This window comes from Cololabis saira, chromosome 8 (genome assembly GCF_033807715.1).
Source record: "Cololabis saira isolate AMF1-May2022 chromosome 8, fColSai1.1, whole genome shotgun sequence".
NCBI lineage: Eukaryota > Metazoa > Chordata > Actinopteri > Beloniformes > Belonidae > Cololabis > Cololabis saira.
In genome coordinates this window covers 25,501,924-25,520,653 of record NC_084594.1, presented here as the reverse complement: position 1 = coordinate 25,520,653, position 18,730 = coordinate 25,501,924, and the positions used below count along the sequence as shown (strand labels likewise).

Below are 18,730 nucleotides of genomic sequence, written 5' to 3'. Positions count from 1 at the left end.
GGAGAATAATCTTCAGGACACCTTCTCCGAGACTGTGGTTCTACTTAAGATCATCATCACAACTCCTATGACTACAGGTGAATCTGAGAGGTGCTGGGACCAACAGTCATCCTGGTGGCCACAAGCCAAATGATCGTGGGTCCCATCAGAGCTCTCCTTCTTTCAGCTCTGGTAGTACTTGTTTTGGGTGTTTTTTCAGTAGCCACACTTGAAAGGACTATGTTTGGACACGTTTGATAAGAATGTAAATTGACATAAGGTGGGGAATTTGAAGATGTTTCACCTTTCATACAGAAGGTTTTATCAATTTAAAATCACTGGTGGGGACTTTCATGCTCATACAAATTTGGATTCATATGTAAACCATTGAACCTCCCATCCCTCTTGTGAGTTTTATGAGTCTTTTGTCCACCTTGCTTTGGCCCAACTCCCCATCAGTCTGTGTGAATCGATGAAAGCCTTCTGGATGGAATGTGAAACATCTTCAGGAACCAAGAAAGAACAAGAAGTCCAAATTAGTTTTTATTTAAGGCTCTGAAATACACCCAAGTTCATTTTTAATATATATACATATATATACAGTGTATATATATATATATATATATATATATATATATATATATATATATATATATATATATATATATATATATTGATGCTACAACTAAGATAGGCAGGTTTCGTATATATTGTTTGCTTTTTGTTGGAATACATTCGGAATATTGTTTTGAACAAAACACTCAAAAGCTCAAAGTCATTAGTGATTGAATGTTATATCACTAATTTAAAAGTTATTTTTCTGTGAAGGCCCATATTCATATGGCTTACTCATTGATTAATATAATATGTTGCATCTCTTTATTGGTAGTAGCTTAAATTATTTATTGATTATGTTCACTTAAGACTACTTGTTTGCTTTGACAAGCATTGGTGGACACTTTAACGCACTCACAGAACATCTGTAAAGAAACACTGATCTGGATGGTATAATCTCTTATTTATTTTATTTTTATATTGTTCTCTCTGTTTTTATCTAGCCTATTTTATTATGTTCTCGTTTAACTGTAAAGGCTCTTTGAGTACCTTGAAAGGTGCTTTTAAATAAAATGTATTATAATTATCATTATTATTATGATCTGGCTGATTAGTAAATTGCTGGGTGTTATCGCCATGCTTATCATCCACAACTTTACCAACTAGGCCTACTAGAAATGATTTCTATTTCTAATTTATTACAGATTTCAGAAACATGTAGCTGGCAAAAATGTGGAGCTTCCATATTTTAAAAAGTAGTTCTCATTATTTGTCACAAACAGTTTTAATTTCAATCTACTGTAACTGTATTGTTATTTTTTAGGCAACAATTAGGTATAAATTATTGGTATTAGTGTTTCTTTTCTTTTTTTCTTTCTCAAATCTCAAAGAGATTTAGCACCCAAAAATATTTTGGTGAGGTCAATGAACAATATAAAAGAGTTAAAAGTAAAATATAAGAAAGTTGTAAGTTCCGTTTCACGATTGGGCGTTTTTTCCTTTCATCTCTACTTTGTAGACGGTCCCTAACAGTCACTGTAGCATTAACAAGGAGTGCATTACCGGCTTTCAGGTATCTAATCGGTGGGGGGAATAAATGTATAGGCCTTATGTCTTAAATTTACAGAATAGGCCTATTGATCTTTTGCCCATTTGATTCTTCTACGATTTAATCCGCAGAAACAAATAATAAAGGTCATAATAAGCCAGTACATATGTCAGTGACTTGAAGAGTTCTCCTTTTTCCTGAACCCCTGGTCTATTCGAAATGAAGAGAAACGGCGCATACAAATTTTTGTCAGTTTTCTCCTGCTTCATCGTTTGCCTATTCTTGTTTTTGTTTTGGTTCTTTGTGTTTTATTCAATGGTGCTTGCACCATAAAAGATAGACGCTGCTCTTGTCAGGAGCTAAGCGGCTAAAAGTGACGGGCTAATTACCCATAGTGCACCGCTTTATTGACAAACCCCTAAATCACGTGACAGCGTCACCAGGAAGTCACTGTTGAGGTAAGTGTACAAAGACTGCTTCACTTTGGTTTATAAATACGTGTTTGTCTGTTGTAATCTTAGTTGTCTGGTTTGTTTTTTGCACTCGTTATATTGACGTTTATTTTCTTGCCGAATGTCATGGATTTTAAGACGCGTCCAGGCTGTTAGGAATGCTGATGTTGCTTTCTTTATGTCTTTACTGAAAGATCTGCATATGAAAACTAATCCTGCCATTTGTACAACTGACATTTAATGGCACTCGCAAATTCATGAGGTAAAAATTACCACGATAAGCTTTTTTTTTGTTTAATTTGTGCATTGTTCCTATTTATATAACAGCTGAACTACTCAAATAAATTCAATGCAGCTGTCAAGATTCGTTGAAATAGCAAAAATAACTTATCCACCAATTTATATTTGCAATTGTCTTGTAAACTCTTTAACTCGTTTTTTGTTTGCATTAATCATTAAATCACAATTACTGTTCACCTACATTTTAAAGCAAGGTTTGGTGTCCACTGTTTCCATCTGTCCACAGGTCTGCTGTGGGCAGATGTATTTGCTGTTCGAGTTTTTGCCAGATTTTAAACCGTTTTGTTAGTGGTGTTTTTGATTTATTTATTTGTTTTTTTGTTTTGTACATGTGGATTGAGGTAAATTCTTTAAGATGCAGTCTAAAATGGTAGAAAAGGGGATTTTTTTACTTTTTAAAGCAGTTGTATTTTTTGGTTCTGAAGAAATATTATATATAATATTATAACCTCTGAAGGTGCTGTCCACACCCCTGTCCTGCATGTTTTAGATGTTTCCCTGCTTCAACACCCCTGATACAAATGACTGTGTCATTCACAGCCTTGTACAGGCCTTGATGACAAGCTGATGATACCCATTAATTAGAATCAGGTGTGTTAACACATGGAAACTTCTAAAACAGGCAGGACAGGGGTGCTCTAGAACCAGGGTTAGGAAACAGTGGTCCAAGTGCTTTAAGTGTCCAGAAAAGTGTGACATCAATACAATTTATTATTCTTACTATTATTGTTATGTGGACACGATATTTCTTAAAAGCTCCATCAAAAAAGATGCTTAGTCTTTATCCCAATAAACCCAAATAGGAAAGAGAAGGTAAAATAACATACCAACAACAGGTCAGGTCTTAAAATCTAGATTTGTCTTAGAAACAAGCCTGTCAAGATGCATATCTTCATAAAGAAAAACGCACAATGTAGGAAATTATAATAATAATTCACTTGAAGAAGTTAATATTTTCAGATTAATTTAAAGTTGAATACTCTACTTCATGACTAAAATTAACCAGAGTTTTCTAAACCATTTACATCATGTATGTTTTTTCTCAAATATTATAACATCATATTTGAATGCGGTTTTTGAAACCAAAACTCTTTGCAGGAATTCGAAGCAGACCCATTTTCTCTGACAGTGGAAGAAACTGTTTTCGTTGACAAATAATTGGTCTATTGATGGAATCAATATCAAAAACAGCTTTGGCTCAGCATCTTCACTCCAGCATATTTTTATGCTATAAAGGACTTTTAACGAATGTCCAAAACTGATATTTACTTTATTTGAACCTAATAATGAAGATACTCATGCTCAGATCTAGCGATGGTCCATTATGTGTTTGACAGACTTATGTAATGATGTTCAATATAGATCTTTTCAAGTGACAGTAATTTGTAGAGCCTAAAATCTATGTTATTATGTGTATCTCTTTAATGTTTCCCTTGAGAGGCTGTATATCAAGCAGGCTTATCGCAGGTCATGAACTCAGCAGGTAAAGTGTTGTTATATAGGCGGGAATAGCTCAGGATCACTCACTGATTGCAGGGTTTGACTTCCCATGTTGAAGTGTTGTTGTTTTTTTCTTTTTTTCTTTCAAACAATCAATCCCAAGCTGCTCTCAGTGGGCTTGTAGGGTCCTTCTGTTGGTAGATCTGCCAACTATAGTGATGATGGATTTGAATGAGTGAAAAAGAAGGCACAGATGTGAAAGAGAAGCACATAAAGCTAAGGCGGCAAAAAATATATTAACCGTAATAGCTACAATATATAAATGTGAATGTAACTGTTATGTTGTGTTATAACTCATACGTGTTCTGTAACCTACTGCTGCTTCATCTCACAGTTTGTAGAATTTTGCTGTGGAGCTCATTAGTGAAGTTGTGATGGCATCTGACATCAGTGAAGCAGCGTCATCGGCTCCAGACCAGAAGCTACAGTTTGCACCGTTCAGCAGTGCTCTGGAGGCCGGCTTCTGGCATCAGCTCACTCAGAGGAAGCTCAATGACTACAGACTGGATGAAAGCCCTAAATGTATTAAAGGATATTACTATAATGGTGAGAATTGTGGTCAAATGGTCTCAATTAAAAGGATCACTGCTGAGTGCAGTATCAACACTTTGTTAACACATGTTGACCTTAATCTATGGATATGTTTCATTAAAGTGTTTTATCCACAATTATACCCAACAGGAGACCCAGTCGGTTTACCCACTCGTCTGACCCTGGAGTTCAGTGCATTTGATGTGTAAGTACGATGCAGTGAACACAAAGTGATAAAGTACCACAAAGCTTTTGTGGTACTTTCAAACATAATAATATGGCATAGCTATTATTTCACTGAAAAAAACATAGCAAGTATTGTTCTGAATTTAAAAGAAAACATTCAATTTTAATTACTGTTCTTAGTTTATTTTTTTTAATCCTTTTTGAATGATGTGTACAAAATTTGGTAGCATATACAGAAGCATAAAGTGGATGAGCCACATAATAAAGATCTTGGAAAGAGTGTGATTTGTGAGCAGCAGCATGGTTTCATTGCAAGAGAAAGCATTACAGAACTGTTTGCTTTGTGAATGCTGATGGAGAAGGGCAGGGAAGGTCAGAAGGAATTGCTGTGTCTTTGTAGATTTAGAGAACGGGTACAAAAGTGCAGAGGCAGGAGTTGTGGTATTACACAAGGAGGTTTGTTTTGGTAGAAAAGTATGTTGGAGTACAGGACAGGTTTGAGGGCAGCAAGACAACAGTGTGGTGCCTAGTAGGACAAACAGGAAGGTTTCAGGTGGCAGTGGGACTGCGTCAAGGTCAGACAGGTGTTTCCATGGACTAAAATGCTTCTGGATGACATTGTGATCTGTAATGAGAGTAGGGAGCTGGTTAAAGTGGAGAAGGAGATAAGTGCTGGAGAGAAAATGAATGGACTCCAGTTGGAGCAAGACAAAATATGTGTATGTAAATAAAAATGAAGCAGGCAGTGCAGTGAAGATGCAAGGAGTAGAAGTGAAGAAGATGCAGAAGTCTAAATACTTGGGGTCAACTGAGCAGAGCAATGGGGAGTGTGGACATGAATTGAAGAGGAGAGTGTCTGTAGTTATATGTGATCTATGGCTTGGAGATTGTAGCAAAGACCAAGACACAGGAAGCAGAGCTGAAGGGAGAAGAGCTAAAGTTTGTATGATGTTCCTATCAGGGGAAAAGCCAAGCTTGGATATCAGCAAGAGTAAGTAAGGGAGGCTAGATTGAGATGGTTTGGACATGCAAAGAGGAAAAATAGTGAATACATTAGTAGAGAAGGGGGAGACCAAAGGGAACATTTCTGGATCTGGTGACAGGGGAAAATGCAGAAAACAGTGTAAGTTGGAAAAATGCCTGTTTTGGCCTCTAAAGAGTAATACCAAGATAATAATAACTTTCATTATTGAGCATTAATTAATTTGGAATCCTGGAATATATTAAATGAGTTGACTTGCCTTCCACAGTTACAGTTAAGATTAGTGCTTAGTCGCACACATCAAACACACATAAACTGATAAATGTACAAACTGAGAGCTCAAGTTGACTTTGGTCATGCTGATTTGTTGACAGGAGGGTTTTTACCCAAAGATCGTGATGCATTCAGTAGAGAAAAATCTGAAGTTTGAACATGGAGGAATCAGACACTGTCATTGTATATTTAAACTTAAAGGGGACCTATTATGAAAAACACGTTTTCTCTTGCTTTAACATATATAAAGTGGTCTCCCCTCAGCCTGCCAACTCAGAGAAGGAGGAAAGCAACCAAATTCTGCAGTGTCTGTACAGCCGCCCGGATGAGCCATCCAGTGTGATGTGGCTTCTACGAGCCGTTCAGATTCTGCTCCCTTTCGTTACGTAACCAAAATGCGATATGTTGGCCTCCGATGCGTGAAACCACGCCCACAACTAACTCCGCTGGCCGGAGCTTCCGCCATTTTTTCATAGCGGTGTATCGCGTGATTCAGGCAGCCAATCAGCACAGTGCGTCATTATCATAGCCTCCCCACCCACTCAGAATTGCCGCATAGATAATGAGGTTAGAGAATGGGAGGCTGCAGACATGGCTCAGAGGCTGAATTTCTAATTTATTTAGCAAAAACAATCAAAAGCTTGTTTTTAAGACATTCAAGGCATGTTTAAAATAGGTATTAGATGCCATAATAGGTCCCCTTTAAAATTAAATAACATTATGTACCATGCCTGAAGCATGTTTCTTGTTTGCAAGATCTATAAAGACATCTGGGTATGTATAGTACGGGGTAGGCAAATGCAAATGATATGCATATACATCTGTTATCCTGAATTAAACTTTGGCTCAGCATGAACAACACTCACCAGCACAATCTTCACTTGATTCTAGTACAAACTGTCAAATGATTCGGACATTTTACCCTCTACCTTTCCGTGTGACAAGACTGTTCACACATTTGTAGTGTAGTGTGAAACGGACATATTAGGCTTTAATACAGAGTTGCATGAATCAATTTGCTTCCCGAAATGGCGGTACAAGCGCTTGTGTTCCAGCTGCTTAGCCCATACCTGCTGGTGGATTCCCCCTCCATCTCAACTCTCCGTGTCTAACTTCCACCCCCAGACCAGCACCAGCTGAGCCCCTCAGCAGTCATGCCAGGCTTTTTAAATGGATTCATGTGAAGTGGGGGAGGCATCCTCTCTTTGCTCATGTATTTGGTAGCGGTCTCAGGGGGCCAGGAAATCCACCTTTCTCGTTCAGGTTTTTCAAAAAGCATTCACTGTCAGTTCTTTCGGACATTCGGTGGCATTTTATCATCATAATTCATTGATACTAATCACCAAATCTGTTTATAGACGCTACCGAATTTCTCAGTGAAATTGGAACTGTATCCTATCCACACACATTCAAAATGCTTATCTAGCCTTTTGATACTTTTGAATGCATTTTGTACACAAAAGGCTAACCAAACTTCTGTAGTAAGATAAAAGGATTAAACTGAAATTGAAACAAAGCAGCCACCTTTAAGGAGCAAACCTTTCACACCACTCTACACGTGAGTGGATTCAATGGTGAGGCAAATTTATTCAAAAGCGAAATTCAAGTTCCAAGTGCTTTCTTTCAGTGTTTTAGTGTGCAATTACACTAGGCAATCTGTACTGTACCCAAACACCACTGACTCCAAAGATCTGGTTTCTTTGGATATCGTGAATGCTCCATCCCGTGCTTAAGCACCACACGATTCCTGGTCTCTTGCACTGGTTGAACCATGCTTTGGTTTGGTATTTGGAGGGTGTATGATGTCTAGATGTGACAGTTTTTTTTGTTTTTTTATGACAACCATTCAGAGGCTTAGTGGATTCATGCAAATATTCTAGAATGTAAGAGGCATCTTTCTGATTAGCATAACTCAAAAAAGTCATGAAGTCAGTGGGGATATTTTTATATTTTCTGTGCTGCTCTCGATTGTGTTAACTCCCACAGAGTTGTCTGAGGCCGTCTGTGCTTAAATTAATCAAATGGGCCTTTAATGTCATAAAATGATGATGCATGTTCTGGTGGCAGTTTGAGATGGGAGTAATGTGAGTGCAGGCCAGTGGGAAAATCAGGAGATGGGCTTTATCTGCGCACGTCACACACCAACTTGGCTAGTGTGAGTGATCCCGTAGTTCACTCTGCCACGATGCCCACTGTAGATCTGTGAGCTCACTCTGCAAGTATCGATGTGTGACATAGTGAAGCATACGCAACTGTTGTGAGAGAGGACTGCAATAGGAGTCCAAAGTCACTTTGAGTGGTGTTTGATGATGGTGGGGACGGGAGACGGTGAGAGCTACCCAGTGGACTCAGCCTGATGTCTTCTAACCTGAACGTTAGCGGAATAATCCCTAGCGCCCCGGGCAGGACACTGAGCCCCGCTTTGCTCATTGGGTATAAGTGTAGAAGTCAAAGTGCTGCTCGATAAAGAATTGCTAAAGTGCTGTAGTGTGAGAGTGTTTGTGAAGGGTGAATGAGAGATGGGAGGCGCTTTTGTCAAACCTTGATAATGTTGAAAGGGTGCAAAAAGAGTTCAAGACAATGTAGCATTTAGCTACATGACGCTTCCCAAAAATAATCATGTATTCCTTCAAATGAAATTGAAACTGATATTTTAACATATGTGTCATGAATAAAAACTGGATGCAGCTTCTCCAAATTAAGTTTTATTGCCCAGGACAGAAATGATAACATAACAAGAATATTTATATTTGTGTATAAGGCTCATAAAGGATTGAAGGTGGGGAGAGGAATTTCTGTAGCTACTGAAGGAAGCTAATACATTAAATGAATGAAAAATATTTTCCTTGTCATTATAAGTAGAGCTCACAGATAACCCATCACGACACAGGGAGGAGGAGGGGGAGAGACATTTAAACACCAAAGCTTAAACATCCTCCAACTTTGAAATAAAATAGTATTTTAACTGGAGCTATGGGTATGCTTACTTATCTATTTCCAACTCTTTATTAGATATTGTCCTCTTGTCACCAAGATGGCGTATTTAATATATGGAAAAATAATGAACGTTTTCATATTTTGCTGTTTTCATATTAACAAAATGTATTGTAACAAACATATCTGCTTAAAACTGCAATGGATGTGAGTGTACACTTATTGATTTATAAAGCTGTTTCTTGGATAAACAGCTAAAATATCCAACATTTTGTGATAGTTGGTATTTCCAATTATAATAGTGTACCAACCCTAACCCTTGTTCATTCATTGATCTATCTATATATTGTTATATTTAAGTGATGGTCCAACACCGGCTCGTTGCTGTCCAGCTCTTGGAACGCTGTATAACACCAACACACTTGATGCCTTTAAGACTGCTGACAAGAAGGCTCTGTTGGAGAAGGAAGCCAAAGAGGTGAAGAACCTCCATAACACATTTTCAAAGAGACAACTGTTTGTCCATGTACTCTCACTTGGTGGAGAATATCTGTCAGTAAGATAATTGAAAATCAGACGATCACATCACAATTTTTTTCTTCTGATTTTACTTTGTGATGCAGATATGGGATGCCATACAGTCTGGGGCTGCACTGAAGGACCCATCTGTGCTCTGCAGATTCATTCTGCTGACCTTTGCTGTATGTATAAATAGTATCATTTACATTTCTTATTTCCATGTGTTAATGAGTTTATGTGTTGTTATTTTTTGCCTGCATGTCCCAACTAATAAACCCCTCTGGTCATATATTTATAGGACTTGAAGAAGTACCATTTCTACTACTGGTTCTGCTTCCCTGCGCTTTGTTTCCCGGAGGGCATCAAGATTGTTCGACAGCCGTCTGTCCTCGAGCAAGTTTTCTCAGAAAAACAGGTTGGCTTCTTAAATGTTTTTATACGACGCATGGAATTAACATTTAGTGTCCACTTTGACATTATTCTACAAAATGTCACTTCTTTTGCTTCAAAAATATTATCTTTTTATGCATAATTTCATTAGATGTAGATTCATTGTTTAAATAAATCTTTTTGACAATATGCTATCTTCAAGTTCCCATGAAATAAATGTGGTATTTAATGTATGTACAGGTTTGTAGGGATTCTGAATTATATTTTCCAATTCCTAACCTTCTGGAAAACACTTAAATGTTTGTGACTCACAAAGAACTCTGAGAATGGGGATTTTTTATATGATGAAATCCTTCTTGGGGGGTGGGGGCGGGGATTATCAATAAATAAATACAAAAGAAATATGTCTTAAAAGTCCTAACTTGTGAGTTTATATACATATTGAAATGTAAATGTCCATCTATATCTGAAGGGGCTGCCCTATTCTTTTGCAAATATGAATATATAGGGAAAGCACTTCTTTTGTTATTTCCCAACAGGATGACATATTTCCATAATTTGCTACATATACACTTTGACTGAAACATATTCTCTGAATTGGTTGTAGAAATGTTTAGGAAAACCATATTGTTTGTGTTTATTACTACGAATCTTGCTGAAGAATCAGTTCTTTCCAGATCGCTGCCCTGCAGGAGGCCTATGATGGCCTGTGCATCAAAAGCGGGACCACTGCAGTTCCTTACTTCCTAATAAAATACTCAGAGGACTCTGTTCATATGGCTCCACTCAGTGATTGGGAGATGTTTTTCACCGACACAAAGAAGGCAAGTACTTCGAGATCATTTAATACAAATGTTTTATTGGAATTGTTTGAAACGCTGCAGCAACATTGATAAGACACTGATTTAAACATACAGTATGTCAAAATCCTGTAGATGGAACATTTACTGATTGTGCTTCAAAATGGTTGGGTCGGTCTTAAATTCAAATGCGATTATTATTATTATTATTATTATTATTATTATTGTTATTATTATTATTATAGTTTTCATGGATTATTCCTTTTAATAGTGCAACTAAGTTTTGTCTGGTTTCTGTAGGTGACTGTGGGTGTCTACGATCCCTGTCCTCTGTCTCAACATCCAGGATGGCCTCTTAGAAACCTCTTGTTGCTCTTGGCGAACCAGTGGTAAACCACACCTTTGTATATTGTATGTTTGTGCGTGTGTGTGTGTGTTTGATGAGGAATTTCCTCCGATTACTTGTATGGTTGGTCGCCATGAAACACATGATTTTCAGAATCCCGTGGTGTCTGGCGAACTCACTTGGACGTTTCTCCACATTCAGCTGAGTTCTTTATTTAATCAGAGAAAAACAGGAAATCTTTGCTTAACAATATGAATAACTTTGATGTGGTGTTATTGCACACATTTTATGTTGTTATGGGTACAATCTAAACTCAAAGCCTCTTTTTCACCCTCTTACTGAAAAAAGGAAATATTTTTGTGCCGTTAACTCAGATATGTCGTGAGAGTGGAGTGAAAATGAGTTTTATGGATTCAGTCCACTAATTCTTATAAATAGAAGCACATATTTTAAGAAACAATACTTTTTGTGTTTAAAAGTGCACTGTTCTCCCATAAAGGAGGCCAGTTTTTACATAATTTACTAACAGTATGTCATCATACTAAAAGTCAGAGATTTCTAGTGTTTGTTTGGTCATCTTTGTTTGTAGGGAACACGTGTATTGTCAAGGAAAGCTAATTTTATCCATCCATTGATCTTTAACATACTGTTACATCAACACTCTTGCATATGAACTTTCAGGTCTGGATTGTTGTGCTGCTTTAAAATAATTACGTGACAGTTTTTGTTAGACACAAACAAAGGCTGCTGTCCTTAGACACCAGAGGGCCTATTGTGTGAACTAATACATGTGAGATAACACAAAAGACAGTATGACCTGTTTAGGTAACCAAGCAGATCTCATGATGTCGAACATTTTTAGTGGCAACAACTTTGTCTTTGTTGTATCAGCAGCAAGTTATTGTTTTACAATAGATATTTTAAGTCTTTCATTTCTATTCGTTGAGCTGTTTAGGCCCATTGTTCTTTACAGTGTTTATGTTTGTTTTTTGTTTGTTATTTTTCTTTCCAAATTTGTGCAGTGTGCCAGATATCTCCAGTTTGGTCTCGCCTGTTTAAAGGACATTTTTCCAAGCGTCTTGTGGTTTGTTTGAGATGCAACTTTGCAAATGTAAAACATGTTCTTTTTAGAGAAATATGCCTTTTTTAGGGTACACCCTCCACACAAGCCATACTTGGGAAGTTTTTACTATTTAAGTCAAATTTCTGGTCAGTTGATGTTGTTTTATCATGCTACAAAGAGCTGTACAGGCTAAATGGATAAAAAGAGACAAAAAAAAAACAGATACAATTATTTGATTTAATTTTATATATATATATATATATATATATATATATATATATATATATATATATATATTTGATACATAAAATCTTAGAACTAATGTAGAATACCAATGAGAATATTTTCAAATATATAATAATAATGATATGATAAATGTTTCTCCGTCTTATCGTTGAAATCTGCCGTATAACTGCTTTTCCTGCTTTTTTGATAAGAATAACATATTTCCCTTCAGTTTAACTCTAGCTCAATCACAAAAACTCAATTGCCCAATTGTCTCTGCTAATAATTTTGGATTAGGGGGAAAAAAGGCTTTGACGTCAATGTACAAAAAAACTGGTTAAAATCAATTTTTTTCTGCTTTAGTCCCTCCTCCACAAAAGATATCGCTAATGTGATTATCTTCTTCGTCTCATCCCACTGATGGACTTGTAATTAGTGCAGCTGGCTGTCACTTAAGTGAGCTGACTGCTGGGCTGAAGTCTGCTGCCAGCTGTGTGTGCGTCTGTGGAAATGGCAGATAAGAAAAGAAAGGTGGAGAGTAGGTGCCATTTTCATAATGAAAGCATGAGTCACTTGCAGAAAATTGATAATAAGTTCATAGTAAGAGGCCACCCAGTTTCTTACAAATCCCTGCCAGGATTTAACCAGAAACTGTCTTGCTGGGAGGCAATAGAGTTGACCACCAAAACACTGGGCTGCCTGCCTTTGTGATGTGAAATCTGTGGCGCAGGTGGAGGTAGTGAATTAATTCATCCAGACAGTCAGTGGTCACACATGGCTTACCTGCAACGTCCCAGACCCTCAGTGGTGGAATGATTGACATCCCTTCTTCGAAACTTGCTCTTTTTCCCCCTTCTTCTTTTTCTTAAACATAGCTCTGTTTCTGTCTCGTTGACTCCACAGTAGCATTGTGAAGACCACTGAGAAACATTTAATTGTGAAGTCCTACCCACACTCTTTGTAGGAGTGCTCAAAAGGCTTGTCATGTGAGCACTGCTCAACTGCAGAATAAGAATTTTCTTTGGTTACAAGTGAGGTCATACAGGAGAAATTACTTTTGCATTTATCAGACTTTTTCCTTGAGAAATCAATTAAAACATATTTCAACGTTAGTCAGATGGCTGGACATCTACATTTTTTATAAATTTACCACAAAAGGTAAGGACATTTTGGTTTGATGGATTATTTCCTTGTTGTAATAATGCTTCTTGGCAATAAATGTTATTCTGTTGCAAAACCTGTTTGTTTGTTTCCCTTTTAAAAGGTAACACATTTGTGAGGAACATGCATTTGTGGGATGTGCGGTAGAGCTTAGTGTGGGTTGTGCCCATGAAAACTTTGCCAAATCTTCTTTGCCAATATCAAATAGCTTATTTTGCTGTTGGTATCAGCAACACATGCATGAAACCTGAACCTGTGTGGGAACGTTAAGTTCAGCCATGAGTCCAGATTCTGCCTGCTGCAGATGGATCATAGGGTCAGACTGTAGAGAAGACGTGGAGAACACTATTCTGATTGCTGCACCGTAACATCTTTTAGGGGAGGTGGTGTGATGGTGTGGGGCAGCATCTCCTTCACTGGAAAAACGAAGCTGGTCATTATTGGAGGCAGTCTAAATGCAGAAAGATACTTAGATGAGATCCTGCAACCATTGGCAATCTCATATCTCCACAGTCTGGGACCAAACTCTATCCTTCAAGGTGACAATGCTCGAATGAAGTTTATCGGAGACTATCTCCCGAATTAGGGAGTGAAGAGGATGGAATAGCTCACCAGCAGTCCTGAGCTCAACCCCACTGAACACTTATGGGATCAGCTTGGGCGTGCTGTTCGTGCCACAGTGACCAACAAAACCATGTTGGCTGACTTGTGACAAATGCTGGTTGAAAAATGGGATGCCAGCCCACTGCAGCTTGTAGTCACAGCCTTTGTTGTTTCTCCAAACTTCAATAATCCAATCCACCAATCAAGAGTCGAGGTTTTTTGCCATTGGTAGAGAAGATTTGGGAAACTTTTAATTGGCCTCGCCCACATACTCAGCTCTGCTGCTCATCCCACAAATGCATGTTCCTCACAAATGTGGTACCATTTTTTAAAAGAGAAATAAACAGGCTTTCCAACAGTATAAGATGTCTCAAGAAGAATTGTTACAACAAAGAAATAAGCTACTAAACAAAAATGCCCTTAATTTTTGTGCTAAATTTATTAATGAATGTCAGTCATGTGTAAATACAGGTTTCACAAAGCAGCATCTTATTTCAGACCAAACCCAACACTAGACCTGGTAACTGTTATGCTGTTTGTGTATTATGTGTATTTCTTTTTTATTTTTTTATTTATTTTATTTGCACAGTGATAACACAATAATTTTTTTTTATCATACAAGGACAAATAATTTGTGCAGGAGAGGAAAAGAAGCCCGAAGGGCTTATAAAAAACCCTCCCCTCAATACAAAATCACCAAAACAAATCAGTCAATAGCAAAAGAATAGAAAGGAAAAAAGAAAAGGTAAATTATAGATAAGAACCATGCAACAACACATTTCTCCAAAATACACTTAATTATGTTTTAGTGAAAAAATAACTGTTGGGTTCTTTTATAATACTGTACCATCACCTTTTCTTTTTTGTGTTACACAGAGATTGCTTTTTCTTGGCACCAGCTCTTGTACTTCTGAAAGACTTTCGGTGCATCCGAAATGCCATACTAAACAGTATATACTCAAAAAGTATACTTAAGTTCGGCACACTTTTGAGTAAATATCAGTGGTATGCATTAATTCGGACGTACTACTCAGAGCCACACGGCACTTCCTGCCGTTGGGAGGGTCACAGCAGCAGTAACAGCCCGTTTATCCTGGCCGATGACATTATATAATATTATTATATACGAATATTATAATATGAATATTATATAATAATATTATTCTACTTAATATTATACTTATGACACATACATATCTGTGCAGCACTTAGCAACCAGACACTGCTGCATTGCATTGTGGGAAGTTTCTGCTTAGCTAGTGTCCATCAATCCACACTAATACATTTCTCCAGAATGAGTATGGATAGCGCAAACTAGTGAGTATGTACTAATTTTACGGACGCACTAAAAAATCTCACATACTGTTTTTGCATACTCATTAGGGTGGAAGTATGGGATTTCGGACGCAGCTTTTGTCTAAATTACAAAGGAAACTCCCTTTGAGGCATCTGTGACAGATCAAGTTTATCAGCACCAAATAGAGTTTTAGCCTTTATGCTTTGCGGTTGTAGGGAACTGTTTTCTAATACAGACCTCATTTGTGTTGTGCTCGTCTCCACTGTCCCTCTACCGCCAAGCTGCCGATACTGGATGCACTGAATAAGTGACGATGGAATTAGAAAGCAGTTAGCTTGCAAAACATAACACACATGGATATGTGATGCTCTTGTGAGGGTTTACTAATATTTGTTCCTTCTTATCAAGATGTATTTTTCTTTCACTGTGTTAGATTTTGATTAACCTTTTTCAGTCTGCACTTGACAGCATGTATTTTATGTGTGTGTAAACATTTCCTTCATGTGCATGTATGTGGTTGCATCAGGGGCTCTCAGCTGGATGCAGTGGAAGTGCTCTGTTTTAGGGACAGAACTCTGCAGGGAAGCCGTGCCATTCAGCACAGCGTCATCTTCCAGGTCAAACTACCTGAACTTCCCAACAACTCAGGTAATCTGTTTTTTCTCTATGAGTTAAGATGTGCACAATACACTATGCAACATGTATTTGTGTGCCGATGTGGGCCAGCAAGTCCATACTCTTGCACTTTTTCACTTGAATGGGTGTTGCCGCGCTTGTGTGAAGTTGTCATATATTTTTATTGATGTGATCCCACTGCCTTGGCTCACTTTCCACTGAGACGATATGCATCCTTTTCAAGCTCCACTAATCTCTCAGAGTATCCGTTATTTCTTTGTCTGGCGTATAAATGATGAAGGCAATTTAAATGGTAATAGCAGGATGAGATAGACGGTGGTTCTGTGATCTGTGAAGGTTTTTGTTGGTTTTTTTCAAGTCTTCTCCATGAGTAAATCATGGCTTTTAATTAACTCAAAGAGGATGTATTCATGAAATAAAAATAGATGCAGCTGTTATGTTTACTTTGACAGATTTGGTAGTGTTTTGAAAGGGATTAACCAATCCACCATGGTGTAAATTTTAAGATGGACGCGTCGTCCTCTAAATCCTGAAAAGATGAGGGAAATATATGGATGCAATGATTTTCAAAATTAATATCCACACAGTGAAAATTGAGATTCTATTATGTTAAACTGCAATTCATACTTGAAATTGCCCTTGTTGAAATTGCCCTGCAGCACACACATGCATGTATGCATCACACAGCCACTGCTGAATAGTGAGTTAAAAAAAACGAATTGCTTTAGCTGTGTCTTGTGTGGCATCAAACCTTTGTGAGAGTGCTGGAGGGAAAAAGAAAGGGAAAAATATTCTATGATAATACCAAAGATGCATCATTTGCAGATCTTTTTGGTCAGTTTCTAAAGTAATTCTCATTCTGTGTATGTAATCTTATCTCTTTCTTTTTATGTACATAATTATACATTATAGATAGGTTAAAAATTAAAAAGGTGCACCCGTGGGACTTCATTGGTCTGAAAAAGGTTTATATGTGTGTCACTTTGTTGTGGAGAAATCTTATTTTACAATATTAATCTATACTTCTTATCCTACATTTTATTTATTTTTCATAGTGTGCCCTAAAAGTGTAGGTTGGGAAAAGAACCCAAAGGGGGCCATGGGACCCAGAATGGTCAACCTGAGTGAATGCATGGACCCTAAAAGGTAAAAAACATCATCAAAATATGTTCATGTAAACGGAGTTGGTGACTGGGAGGTTCTGTTGCCGTGGGCGTTCGAACTGTGCCATTTTGATTATCTCAATTCACTGCCTGCAGGCTTGCAGAGTCATCAGTGGACCTGAATCTGAAGCTGATGAGATGGAGGCTTGTTCCCTCGTTGGACCTGGACAAAGTGATCAACACCAAGTGTCTTCTTCTGGGTGCCGGGACGCTGGGCTGTAATGTGGCCCGGACTCTCATGGTAAGTTTGGAAAAACAAATGGTTAGGCTCATAGCATAATTGCCTAATTCTAAGGCATTCAAAAATACAACTTAGGCAATTATGCTATGAGGCTAACGAAATATAATATATTGGGTAATGTCTTGACTATATTCTCTATAAACGTATGTGACTGCTAGCAGCAGTGTTCTTTGGACGCACGTACTGTAGGGGAAAGTGTTGGGGGAAGGGGGTTTGCACACTGTATAAAACTATTCTTTTCTTTTACAAGTGAGATCCATTTCTGAAATTCAATAGTGAAAAAAAAACAAAAAAAACTGAACAAACACGTTTAAAATCTTTTTGCTTTTCCTGACTCCTCCCACAAATATAGGCTCATCTTAATATTATTGACAAAAATGTCATAATACATTGTCTGTGGTAAGGGAGTATGTACAACATCCAGTCTATTAAAGGAGAAACCTGACTGATACGTGTCAACTGTTTTTAGGATTCAAAAGATATGGCACTGATAGTCATTTTTACTATCAGGACAAGGCACAAGCATATAATAAAACAGTTGTCTGTTGTAATTTTTTATAATTTTACCCAGACTAGTTTATATTAGTCATGTTTCTAGAGGGGCTGTTTTTTTCAGTGTACCTCTGACCATGCATAAAGCTTATTTTCACAAAGTGCATATCTTGAAAACATGCATTTTGAACATGAGAGTTAATTAGAAATATAACACCTTTAAGTGATGGAATGGTTTGCATAGGTCAGGAGTAGCAGGTAAAAGAGGACACAAAATGTCAGATGTGTTGATAGAAGTAATTTTAACTAAAGCAGAACAAAGAAAAGTAAAGCTACTGTGTGACAGTAGCTTTACTGTGTGACAGTAGCTTTACTGGCAAGGAAAGAAGTTACGTCAGCTTTATTTATATAGCACCAAATCAAAACAAATGTCATTCCAAGGCACTTCAACAATACAGTTCAAATCATTCCAAATTAGTCCAATTAATACAAAGTCTATAAAACACGCAGGTTAATAAAACATAAATAATTTCATTGATAGAGTTTGAGTAGAAGAGAAAAGAGTGAGGAGACACTCACACTGCATGTCTACAGGTAGATATGCAAGTTGAGGATTCACCTCTACTACTCTTAAGGCTGAATTATGGTTCTGCGTCAAAACGACGGCGTGTCTACGGCGTGTGGTTTTTGTACACGCAGAGGACACGCCGTCACATGCGCCGTCACTGACGTGCACCTCCTGAAAATTGTAACTACGCGTCGAGGAGACGCCGACCACACGCAGACCGAGAGGGCTGTGATTGGTTCGTTTGAAAGCGAAGCATTTCCGGTTTCCGGTTTGAATCAGTAGTGAACTTCCAGGGCTCTTTTCTACGGAAGCCGAGAACGGCCATGCCCCTTTTTTATTTTTGCACTGTTTTTTTCTTTTTTTTGCACTGTTATCTCGTGATAACGAATTAATTATTTCGTTATCTCGATATAACAAAAATCGTTTTGTCGTGATAACGAATTAATTTAATTCATTATCTCGACATAACAAAAATCGTTTTGTCGT

The 18,730-nt window shown here is 37.6% G+C and overlaps 1 protein-coding gene across 2 annotated transcripts in view; it reads left to right on the top strand.

Moving 5' to 3' along the window:
- The first annotated feature begins 1,674 nt into the window (after window positions 1-1,674).
- The window catches only part of atg7 (ATG7 autophagy related 7 homolog (S. cerevisiae)), a 96,840-nt gene continuing 79,784 nt past the window's right edge, over window positions 1,675-18,730 (top strand). The window contains exons 1-11 of one of the 2 annotated variants that reach the window (XM_061727408.1): window positions 1,675-2,040; window positions 4,169-4,380; window positions 4,516-4,570; window positions 9,101-9,218; window positions 9,364-9,441; window positions 9,558-9,674; window positions 10,327-10,473; window positions 10,750-10,838; window positions 15,671-15,792; window positions 16,836-16,926; window positions 17,040-17,184. In XM_061727408.1, coding sequence (XP_061583392.1) covers window positions 4,209-4,380; window positions 4,516-4,570; window positions 9,101-9,218; window positions 9,364-9,441; window positions 9,558-9,674; window positions 10,327-10,473; window positions 10,750-10,838; window positions 15,671-15,792; window positions 16,836-16,926; window positions 17,040-17,184 — 1,134 coding nt within the window. In that variant the 5' untranslated portion in view covers window positions 1,675-2,040; window positions 4,169-4,208. Of the gene's footprint in view, window positions 2,041-2,081; window positions 2,297-4,168; window positions 4,381-4,515; window positions 4,571-9,100; window positions 9,219-9,363; window positions 9,442-9,557; window positions 9,675-10,326; window positions 10,474-10,749; window positions 10,839-15,670; window positions 15,793-16,835; window positions 16,927-17,039; window positions 17,185-18,730 lie in introns of those variants that run through there. The other variant, XM_061727409.1, reaches the window with a different exon arrangement.